The sequence below is a fragment of the Mercenaria mercenaria genome, chromosome 14 (genome assembly GCF_021730395.1).
Source record: "Mercenaria mercenaria strain notata chromosome 14, MADL_Memer_1, whole genome shotgun sequence".
NCBI lineage: Eukaryota > Metazoa > Mollusca > Bivalvia > Venerida > Veneridae > Mercenaria > Mercenaria mercenaria.
Window position 1 is genome coordinate 40988543 of NC_069374.1, and position 12895 is coordinate 41001437.

The following is a 12895-nucleotide window of genomic DNA, read 5'->3' on the forward strand; positions in this document are numbered from 1 at the left end:
AATACAGTGAAACACCGCTCGCTCGAGCATCGATGACTCGAGCACCCGGGCTCGCTCGAGCAATTCATGTGGTCCCGGCCGATTTCCTTCTATTTTCTATATGAAATTACCACGGCTGGATCGAGCATCGATAACTCGATCGCTCGAGCATGACACCTGGTCCCTGTGTATTAATTTACTCTTTGTTGCTTATGGCAAACTCGAGCAGAGGTGTCAAAATTTTTCACACCTTCGGCGGTCAGAATGTATCGGTTAATTTAAAATTTTCGCACGTCGTGGGAATTGCATGGTCTATTCTCCGACTATCTTAAATGTTTGTTTGTCGGTATATTTGATCTGATAATGAGATCAATTATTGATGAAAGGTGGAAGAAAAATTTTATTGATCAAAATTGTTATTAATTATTATTTTTTCTGCGGGATCGAGAAGATAATTATGAGATATTAATATTTTAATAAACAGTTGTTTGCATGCAAATAAAGAGAATAAGATAGCCTTTTCATAAAATTAAGACGATAATTATGAGATCTTAATTTGGGGAAGAAAATTGCGAATTCGATTACAGTATTTCAAAAAAAAATGTCTTAGCTGTTTCTTTACATGTGCCATTTACGATCTATCATAAATAACGTTTGTAATACGTTTTTTGAAAATGTCACGAGTGTGTTATTATTACGCATCACCGTTTCCTCTGCAACGGTCTCGATGACAAGTGGTAAAACAAACTTCAATTTTCTTCGTATGTTGGTCAATGTTCGGGTCGCTCGAAACCATGGATAACTCGAGCATTTTCCTCATCCCCTTGCGACCTCGAGCGAGCGGTGTTTCACTGTACCTGCAGTGAGAACAATACTAGGTTGTACTACTTCAGGTCTCTATACACAATATCTGCAGTGAAAACAATTCTAGGCTGAACTACTTCAACAATACTAGGCTGTACTACTTCAGATCTCTATACACAATACATGCAGTGAGAACAATAATAGGCTGTACAACTTCAGATCTCTATACACAATACCTGCAGTGGGAACAATAATAGGCTGTACAACTTCAGATCTCTATACACAATACCTGCAGTGACAACAATAATAGGCTGTACAACTTCAGATCTCTATAAACAATAACTGCAGTGAGAACAATACTAGGCTGTACTACTTCAGATCTCTATACACAATACCTGCAGAGAAAACAATACTAGGCTGTACTACTTCAGATCTCTATACACAATACCTGCAGTGCGAACAATAATAGGCTGCACTACTTCAGATCTCTATACACAATACCTGCAGCAAGAACAATAATAGGCTGTACAACTTCAGATCTCTATACACAATACCTGCAGTGGGAACAATAATAGGCTGTACAACTTCAGATCTCTATACACAATACCTGCAGTGTGAACAATAATAGGCTGTACAACTTCAGATCTCTTTACATAATACCTGCAGTGAGAACAATACTAGGCTGTACAACTTCAGATCTCTATACACAATACCTGCAGTGCGAACAATAATAGGCTGTACAACTTCAGATCTCTATACACAATACCCACAGTAAGGAAAAAAACAGGCCGTACTTCTTCAGATCTCTATACACCATACCTGCAGTGAGAACAATAACAGGCTGTACAACTTCAGATCTCTATACACAATACCTGCAGTGAGAACAATACTAGGCTGTACAACTTCAGATCTCTACACACGATACCTGCAGTAAGAACAATAACAGGCTGTACAACTTCAGATCTCTTTACACAATACCTGCAGTGAGAACAATAATAGGCTGTACAACTTCAGATCTCTATACACAATACCAGCAGTGAAAACAATACTAGGCTGTGCAACTTCAGATCTCTATACACAATACCTGCAGTGAGAACTATAACAGGCTGTACTACTTCAGATCTCTAAACACAATACCTGCAGTGACAACAATAATAGGCTGTACAACTTCAGATCTCTATACACAATACCTACAGTGAGAACAATACTAGGCTGTACAACTTCAGATCTCTATACACAATACCTGCAGTGAAAACAATACTAGGCTGTACTACTTCAGATCTCTATACACAATACCTGCAGTGAGAACAATACTAGGCTGTACAACTTCAGATCTCTATACACAATACCTGCATTTAAAACAATACTAGGCTGTACTACTTCAGAACTCTATACACAATACCTGCAGTGAGAACAATACTAGGCTGTACATTTTCAGATCTCTATACACAATACCAGCAGTGAGAACTATTCTAGGCTGTACAACTTCAGATCTCTATACACAATACCTGCAGTGAAAACAATACTAGGCTGTGCAACTTCAGATCTCTATACACAATACCTGCAGTGAGAACAATACTAGGCTGTACTACTTCAGATCTCTATACACAATACCTGCAGTGAAAACAATACTAGGCTGTGCAACTTCAGATCTCTATACACAATACCAGCAGTGAAAACAATACTAGGCTGTGCAACTTCAGATCTCTATACACAATACCAGTAGTGAGAACTATACTAGGCTGTACCACTTCAGATCTCTACACATAATACCTGCAGTGAGAACAATACCAGGCTGTATATCTTCAGATCTCTTTACACAATACATGAAGTGAGAACAATACTAGGCTGTACAACTTCAGATCTCTATACACAATACCTGCAGTAAGAACAATAACAGGTTGTACAACTTAAGATCTCTTTACACAATACCTGCAGTGAGAACAATACTAGGCTGTACAACTTCAGATCTCTATATACAATACCTACAGTGAGAACAATACTAGGCTGTACAACTTCAGATCTCTATACACAATACCTGCAGTGAAAACAATACCAGGCTGTACTACTTCAACAATACCAGGCTGTAGAATTTCAGATCTCTATACACAATACCTGCAGTGAGGCCAATAATAGGCTGTACAACTTCAGATTTCTATACACAATACCTGCAGTGTGAACAATACTAGGCTGTACAACTTCAGATCTTTTTACATAATACCTGCAGTGAGAACAATACTAGGCTGTACAACTTCAGATCTCTATACACAATACCTGCAGTGAGAACAATACTAGACTGTACTACTTCAGATCTCTTTACACAATACCTGCAGTGAAAACTGTACATCTTCAGATTTCTATACACAATACCTGCAGTGTGAACTAGAACAGTCACAGAAGTGACTCATACCCCCACCATACGGTCTTGTCACAGAAGAATGGCAACCATAAGGAATCTTAAAAATACTTTGGAGTACTTCATCCTGGGCTTCCACATATAAGTAATACTAGTATAGTAATACAAGTAAATATATTAAATCTCTAATATTACAGATACACTAAAAGTGAATACAAAAAAGTGTCTTACCGACCCATGTCACCACAGAAAAATGTTTTTACTTTTTACATAGGACTTATAATAAAAAAGTTAGAAAAATACCTAAAATACTGAAAATCTAAAAATAGGATTTCTAAAAATAGAATAATTGCTGGAATTTAAGGGGAAGAAACTCAGTACAAAAGTTAAAACTAGAATGTGTCTGTAGGACACAGGGTGTGCCCCCCACTGGTACATTAGTCACAAATAAGGGGCAATAATTCAAATGTTTGCAGTCTTAATGGGGTATAGCCTCAACAAACATTTTATGAAAAGGGTTCATTATTCTAGGCCCTATACTTTTTGAGCTATGAGCATCACAAACAAAAAATCCACTATTCTGGCTATTTCAAGGGCCATAACTCTGTAATAAGAGTAAGATTCTCAAGAAGAATGCCAAGAGTGCAAGGCCACATCATGATAAAGACTCCTGCAAGGTTTCCTGAATTTACATCTAATACTTTTTGAGCTAGGCACATAATTAGGTGAAAAAGTGCATTTTTTTTACTATTTCAGGGGCCATAACTTTAAAAATAGGGGTGGAACCAGCCAAAACATTAGAGGTGTGCAAGTTTATATCACGATAAAGACTTATGCAAGTGTTCAACCATTTATATTAAATACTTTTTGAGCTAGGCGCATCACAAGGTGAAAATGTGCATTTTTGACTATTTAAGGGGCCATAACTCTAAAAATAGGGGGCATAGCCAGACGAAAAATAGGAGGTACGCAAGTTCATATCTTGATATAGATTCATACAAGGTTTCATCAATTTATATGAAATAATTTTTTAGCTAGGGTGTCACAAGGTGAAAATGTGCATTTTTGACTATTTCAGGGGCCATAACTCAAAAAATAGGGGGCAGACCCAAAGAAAAATAGGAGGTGCGCAAGTTCTTATCATGATTAATGCACATGCAAGGTTTCATGAATCTATATCAAATACTTTTTGAGCTAGGCGCGTCACAAGGTGAAAATGTGCATTTTTGACTATTTCAGGGGCCATAACTCAAAAAATAGGGGGCAGAGCCAAACGAAAAATAGGAGGTGTGCAGGTTCATATCATGATAAAGAATCACGCAAGGTTTCATCAATTTATATGAAATACTTTTTGAGCTAGGCGTGTCACAAGGTGAAAACGTGCATTTTTGACTATTTCAGGGGCCATAACTCTGAAAATATGGGGCGGACCCAAATGAAAAATAGGAGGTGCGCAAGTTCATATCATGATTAATACACATGCAAGGTTTCATGAATCTATATCAAATACTTTTTGAGCTAGGCATGTCACAAGGTGAAAATATGCATTTTTGACTATTTCAGGGGCCATAACTCTAAAAATAGTGGGCGGAGCCAGATGAAAAATAGGAGGTGCGCAAGTTCATATCATGATAAAGACTCATGCAAGGTTTCATTAATTTATATGAAATACTTTTTGAGCTAGGCGTGTCACAAGGTGAAAATGAGCATTTTTGACTATTTCAGGGGCCATAACTCTGAAAATAGGGGGCGGACCCAAATGAAAAATAGGAGGTGCGCAAGTTCATATCATGATTAATATACATGCAAGGTTTCATGAATCTATATCAAATAGTTTTTGAGCTAGGCGCGTCACAAAGTGATAATGTGCATTTTTGACTATTTCAGGGGCCATAACTCTAAAAATAGGGGGCGGAGCCAGACGAAAACTAGAAAATGCTTTTGTAAAAAAGCGCATGTCTCCCCCAATGCAAAGTCCTATAGGCAAGAAGTCAATAGGGGTCAGGAGCGAAAGAGAAAGAGACACTGATGGTTGGCTGCAATAGGGATCATCTACTTGGCATGTCCAGTCATCCCGCTAAATTTCAACACTCGTGGCCTAGTGGTTCTCAAGTCACTGTTCAGGCTCCTGTGACCTTGACCTTTGATCAAGTGACCTCAAAATAAATAGGGGTCATCTACTCTGCATGTCCAAACATCCTATTAAGTTTCAACATTGTAGGTCAAGTGGTTCTCAAGTTATTTCCAAAAAATGATTTTACATGAACAGGCCACTGTGACCTTGAACTTTAATAGACTGACCCCAAAATCAATAGGGGTCATCTACTCTGCATGTTCAATCATCCTATGAAGTTTCAACATTCTGGGTCAAGTGGTTCTCAAGTTATTGATCGGAACTGGTTATCAATGTTCAGGCCCCTGTGACCTTGACCTTTAACGGAGTGACCCCAAAACCAATAAGGGTCATTTACTCTGCATGAACAATCATCCTATGAAGTTTCAACTTTCTGGGTCGAGAGGTTCTCAAGTTATTGATTGGAAATGGTTTTCCATGTTCAGGCCCCTGTGGCCTTGACCTTTAACAGAGTGACCCTAAAATCGTTAGGGTTCATCTACTCTGCATGACCAATCATCCTACGAAGTTTCATCATTCTGGGTCAAGTGGTTCTCAAGTTACTGACTAGTTATTGATCAGAAATGGTTTTCAATGTTCAGGCCCCTGTGACCTTGACCTTTGACGGAGTGATCCCATAATCAATAAGGGTCATCTACTCTTTATGACCAATCATCCTATCATGTTTCAACATTCTGGGTCAGGTGGTTCTCTAGTTATTCATTGGAAATGGTTTTCAATGTTCAGGCCCCTGTGACCTTGACCTTTGACGGAGTGACCCCAAAATCAATAGGGGTCATCTACTCTTCATGACCAATCATCCTATGAAGTTTCAACATTCCGGGTCAAGTGGTTCTCTAGTTATTGATCGGAAATGGTTTTCAATGTTCGGGCCCCTGTGACCTTGACCTTTGAAGGAGTGACCCCAAAATCAATAGGGGTCATCTACTCTTCATGACCAATCATCCTATGAAGTTTCAACATTCTGGGTCAAGTGGTTCTCTAGTTATTGATCGGAAATGGTTTTCAATGTTCAGGCCCCTGTGACCTTGACCTTTGACGGAGTGACCCCAAAATCAATAGGGGTCGTCTACTCCAGCAGCCCTACAACCTTATGAAGTTTGAAGGTTCTAGGTCAAATGGTTCTCCAGTTATTGCTCGGAAATGAAGTGTGACGTACGGACGTACGGACAGACAGAAGGACGGACGGACGGACGGACAGGGCAAAAACAATATGTCTCCTGGGGGAGACATAAATAGGAGGTGCGCAAGTTCATATCATGATAAAGACTCATGCAAGGTTTCATGAATTTATATCAAATACTTTTTGAGCTAGGCGTGTCACGAACTTCGGACGGACGGACGGACAGACGGACGGACGCACGGACAAGACCAAATCTATATGCCCCCACCACTCATGGGGGGCACAAAAAGGTTACTTCCCTTTGGCTCTAAGCCATTCAGAATGAGATATTGTGAAAATACATCAAAATTAACCTTAAATTCTAGGTAAAAGGGGACACAATTCAAGAAAAATTAGTGTCAAGAGTTATGCACCTTGTGTCACATGATGTGGGTGATGAGGTGGAACATCTATTTTAAGTCTGGATCAAATCCATTCAGTAGTAACTGAGATATAGTGAAAATACATCAAAATTAACCATAAATTCTAAGTAAAAAGGGGCATAATTCATAAAAAATTGGTGTCAGAGTTATGCACCTTGTGTCACATGATGTGGGTGATGAGGTGGAACATCTATTTTAAGTCTGAATCAAATCCATTTTGTAATAATTGAGATATAGTGAAAATACATCAAAATCAACCTTAAATTTAAAGTAAAAGGGGACATAATTCATAAAAAATTTATGTCAGAGTTAAGCACCTTATGTCACATCATCTGGGTGATGAGGTGAAACAACTATTTTAAGTTTGAATCAAATCCATTTAGTAATAACTGAGATATAGTGAAAATACAACAAAATTAACATTAAATTCTAAGTAAAAGGGGACATAATTCATGAAAACTTGGTGTCAGAGTTATGCACCTTGTGTCACATGATGTGGGCACATGATGTGGGTGATGAGGTGGAACATCTATTTTAAGTTTGAATCAAATCCATTTAGTAATAACTGAGATATAGTGAAAATACAACAAAATTAACCTTAAATTCTAAGTAAAAGGGGACATAATTCATGAAAACTTGGTGTCAAGAGTTATGCACCTTGTGTCACATGATGTGGGTGATCAGGTGGAACATGTATTTTAAGTTTGAATCAAATCCATTTGGTAATAACTGAGATAATAGATTTCGGGACGCGACGGGACGGGACGCGACGGGACGCGACAAAACTGCCTCCTATATACCCCCCTCAAACAAGTTTGGTGGGGGTATAACAATACTAGGCTGTACAACTTCAGATCTTTTTACATAATACCTGCAGTGAGAACAATACTAGGCTGTACAACTTCAGATCTCTACACACGATACCTGCAGTAAGAACAATAACAGGCTGTACAACTTCAGATCTCTTTACACAATACCTGCAGTGAGAACAATACTAGGCTGTACAACTTCAGATCTCTATACACAATACCAGCAGTGAAAACAATACTAGGCTGTGCAACTTCAGATCTCTATACACAATACCTGCAGGGAGAACAATACTAGGCTGTACAACTTCAGATCTCTTTACACAATACCTGCAGTGAGAACAATACTAGGCTGTACAACTTCAGATCTCTTTACACAATACCTGCAGTGAGAACAATACTAGGCTGTACAACTTCAGACCTCTATACATAATACCTGCAGTGAGAACTATAACAGGCTGTACAACTTCAGATCTCTTTACACAATACCTGCAGTGAGAACAATACTAGGCTGTACAACTTTAGATCTCTATATACAATGCATGCAGTGAGAACAATACAAGGCTGTACTACTTCAGATCTCTTTACACAATACCTGCAGTGAGAACAATACTAGGCTGTACTACTTCAGATCTCTATACACAATACCTGCAGTGAAAACAATACTAGGCTGTACTACTTCAGATCTCTATACACAATACCTGCAGTGAGAACAATACTAGGCTGTACAACTTCAGATCTCTATACACAATACCTGCAGTGAGAACAATACTAGGCTGTACAACTTCAGATCTCTATACACAATACCTGCAGTGAAAACAATACTAGGCTGTACTACTTCAGATCTCTATACACAATACCTGCAGTGAGAACAATACTAGGCTGTACAACTTCAGATCTCTATACACAATACCTGCAGTGAGAACAATACTAGGCTGTACAACTTCAGATCTCTATACACACTACATGCAGTGTGAACAATAATAGGCTGTACTACTTCAGATCTCTTTATATAATACCTGCAGTGAGGACAATACCAGGCTGTACAACTTCAGATCTCTATACATAATACCTGCAGTAAGGACAATACCAGGCTGTACAACTTCAGACCTCTGTACACAATACCTGCAGTGAGAACAATAACAGGCTGTACAACTTCAGATCTCTATACACAATACCTGCAGTGAGAACAATATTAGGCTGTACAGCTTCAGATCTCTATTCACAATACCTGCAGTGAGAACAATACTAGGCTGTACAACTTCAGATCTCTATACACAATACCTGCAGTGAGAACAATACTAGGCTGTACAACTTCAGATCTCTATACACAATACCTGCAGTGAGAACAATACTAGGCTGTACAACTTCAGATCTCTACACACAATACCTGCAGTCAGAACAATACTAGGCTGTACTACTTCAGATCTCTTTACACAATACCTGCAGTGAGAACAATAATAGGCTGTACAACTTCAGACCTCTATACACAATACCTGCAGTAAGAATCAAATAAAACATTGTCTTACTTCATATCAGGCCTCTACACATAATACTTGCATGCAGGAAGGAACACCTGACAGTGTAACATCAGGCCTCTACACGTAATACACAAAACACCTGACAGTGTAACATCAGGCCTCTACACGTAATACACAAAACACCTGACAGTGTAACATCAGGCCTCTACACGTAATACACAAAACACCTGACAGTGTAACATCAGGCCTCTACACGTAATACACGAAACACCTGACAGTGTAACATCAGGCCTCTACACGTAATACCTCCAGGAAGGAACATCTGACAGTGTAACATCAGGCCTCTACACGTAATACACAAAACACCTGACAGTGTAACATCAGGCCTCTACACGTAATACCTGCAGGAAGGAACATCTGACAGTGTAACATCAGGCCTCTACAGGTAATACCTGCAGGAAGGAACACCTGACAGTGTAACATCAGATCTCTACACGTTATAGCTGCAGGAAGGAACTCATGACAGTGTAACATCAGGCTTCTACATGTAATACATGCAGAAAGGAACACAATAGCATAACACATACTAAATATTTAAGCCTATGCTAAGTACATGTAGGACACAGGGGCGTGGCCAATCTTTTGACCTTAGGACAATAATTTGGACAAGAATGGTAGAGAGTCAAACCCTCATTTCACATGCCAAATATCAAAGCTTTAGTGAAAAGGATATTTAATGTCTGATAGCTGAAAACCTATTTTTAACAAAAAAGACCCATATGTTGAATGAACCAGAACCATTGAATAATTTTGAAAGAGGGCTACCCAGAGATCATTTATGTAAAGTTTCCTCAAAATCCATTCAGTGGTTTTGGAGGAGATGTTGTTTAAAGGAATTGTTCATGAAAATGTGACCACGCCCTCTGTCGTCCATGTTTTTTTTGACGAATCGGAATAATTTGAAAAATCTTGGCAGAAAGTCAAACAAGAACCATTTGTGTAAAATTATTTCAAAATTAGGCTAGCAGTTTCACACAAGGAGATTTTTAAAGTTTCCATTATATACATATAAGGAAAAGTGACCACGCCCTCTAGCGGCCATGTTTTTTGACAAATCAAAATAATTTGAACACTCTTGGTAGTGGGTCAGACAAGAACCATATGTGTAAAATTATTCAAAAATCGGGCCAGCAGTTTCACAAAAGATGATTTTTTAAAATATCCATTATATACATATCGGGAAAAGTGACCACACCCCCTGGCGGCCATGTTTTTTGACAAATTGGTATAATTTGAAAAATCTTAGTAGAGGGTGACATAAGGACCATTTGAGTGAAATTACATCAAAATCGGAACATCAGTTATGAAGGAGATGTCTTTTTTTAGCTCTGGCAGCCCATATGTGCAATGAAGTGGAACCGTTTGAATAACTTTGGTAGAGGACCATCAAAGGAACATCCAAGCCAAGTTTCATCAAAATCCATTCAATGGTTTTGGAGGAGATGTCTTTGAAACACAACTGTTGACGACGAAAGCATGCATGATGGATGCAGGTGATCACAACAGCTCACCATGAGCAATGCTCAGGTGAGCTAAAAAAAGATATGTTTAGGGTGGGAGGTGCAGGATTTGGAATGATGATAGAGGAAACTAAGAGAAAATATAAATCAAAAAGCTTTTTTTCACTACATACAGATACATACAGGAGAAAGTGACCACACCCTCTGGTGGCCATGTTCGTTGACGAAATGAATTAAATTGTATAATCTTCATAAAGGGTTAAAAAAACATTTGTGCAATATTATTTTAAAATCCAGCCAACAGTTTATGACAATGAGATATTTTAAGTTTCCACTATATACATATAGGGAAAAGTGACTATGACCAATGTTTTTTTAACAAATCAGCATAATTTAAAGTTCATGCAGTCACCAAAAGAACATTTGTGTAAAATTATTTCAAAATTGGGGCCACTGTTTCTGACAAGATTTTTTAAGTTTCTGCTATATACATATAGGGAAAACTGGCAGCCATGTTTTTTTTATGATTCTTGGTAGAGGGTCAAAATTTCTAAAAAGCTATAAAGGGGGAGGCCAGGCTTTTTAACAAAAGAGATTGAAAGGGTCACTCAAGGAACACTGCTGTCAAATTATTTTGAAACTGAGCTAGTAGTTTCTGAGAATATTTTCGAAGTTTTCAATATAGCCATATGATGAAAACTAGCCCAACCTCCTGGCAGCCATGTTTTTTCATGAAACAGAATAATCTAAAGGAATTTAGTAGAAAATCACTTTAGCAATATTGCTGTGAAATTATTTTGAAATTGGGCCAGTAGATTCAGAGGAGAATCCACACAGCAAATGAAATTTTTAATGGAACAGAATGACCTAATTGAATTTGGTTTAGTAGGGGATTTTCTTTCAAGATGAATGAACGACAGACACTCAACGATCCTAAAGGCCTTGAAATGTCAAGGTCAACTTCTTTTATAGATTGCAAAGCAAGTACTCTTTTCCAGATAGCTACATTCAGTTCTTTAGAATACTAGGGCCATTCTAAAATTAATGACAATCGTGCTTGAAAAAGATAATCTGTGCACAGACTTCAAATTTAGTTTACTTCTTCAATGTATTCACCCTAGAAATCCAACAGGTGAATGCTGCAGGGTAGTCTCCACCTGGTATGGTCTTGTTATGGTAACTGAAATTACCACTCCAAAGTGATTTATTCGATAAATATTTGCATCCAGCCAGCATCTTTTTCAGCCTTGGACAGAGGAAAAAAGTCACAAGGATTTAGATCTGGTAAATTGTAAATAAGAGGGATGATTGATTTGTACCACTTTTCCTATCTCTAAGAAACTTTTGAATGATGGCACTTTTGTGAGCTGCAGCGTTGTCATAGATAGAAATACCAGTCCTTAGATGCATTTTTTAAATTTTATTTTCAATAACGACCCATGACATATCAATCATCTGAAATCTGAGAACCTTTTCAGTGTTTCTTAAGCTCATATAGCCTATTAGCCTTTTGCCCCTAAGTTAACATGTGAGGCACCCATTGGGTGCAAACCTTTCTTACACCAAAGTGTAAGGTGAGAATCTCATGTGTTCTCCCTGCTGGCATGCGGATGGACAGGGCAAAAACAATATGGGGATATTGGGGGGGGGGGGGGAGAGGGGAGAGGAAGAGACATAATTATGACTACAACTGACGACAACAAAATACAGTACCTCTTTGATGGAGGTAATTTAAGGCTAGAACAATTTCGGCAGAGTAAAATCTGGCATGTTCCTCAGGTAGTCGTCGTTGTCGTTGCATATGAAACATCAAATCTCCACCATTTACAAACTCTATCACAAAAAATAACCTGCAAATAAACATTTAAAAATCTAGAGTGTTCTACCTCAATATTACAGCAATAGCACACCTATCTATTTTTACTGCTCTTGTTTACAATAAAGAAACCAAAATGAATAAATAATAAACTAAAAAATCAAATACGTTTGCACCTTAATGTCAGCTGGCCAATCATAAGGGCTGCTTACACATTTCACATTTCCACAGTTGAAATATGCAAGTCAGACAACTCAGTGAAGGACCCAGCAACGAAAAAAGCAGAGTCGGCTACAGGAAAACAAAGAATTTAAAGAAAATTAGGTATTCTGTACATGTGTGTTTGATTTTTTTGAACATCATAGTTTTAGACTCTCCGACGTTAAATGTGCTTTGAAGTTAAATGTGTTCGACTATTTGTTTTTAGAAAGTGTTAATATGCATTTATAAAATT

General features: G+C 38.1%; 1 protein-coding gene across 3 annotated transcripts in view; it reads right to left on the reverse strand.

Moving 5' to 3' along the window:
* The window catches only part of LOC123527409 (protein kinase C iota type-like), a 213633-nt gene that overhangs the window by 68697 nt on the left and 132041 nt on the right, over positions 1-12895 (reverse strand). For all 3 annotated transcript variants that reach the window (XM_053523317.1, XM_045306832.2, XM_045306834.2), the window contains exon 11: positions 12339-12475. In XM_053523317.1, coding sequence (XP_053379292.1) covers positions 12339-12475 — 137 coding nt within the window. The remainder of the gene's footprint in view (positions 1-12338; positions 12476-12895) is intronic.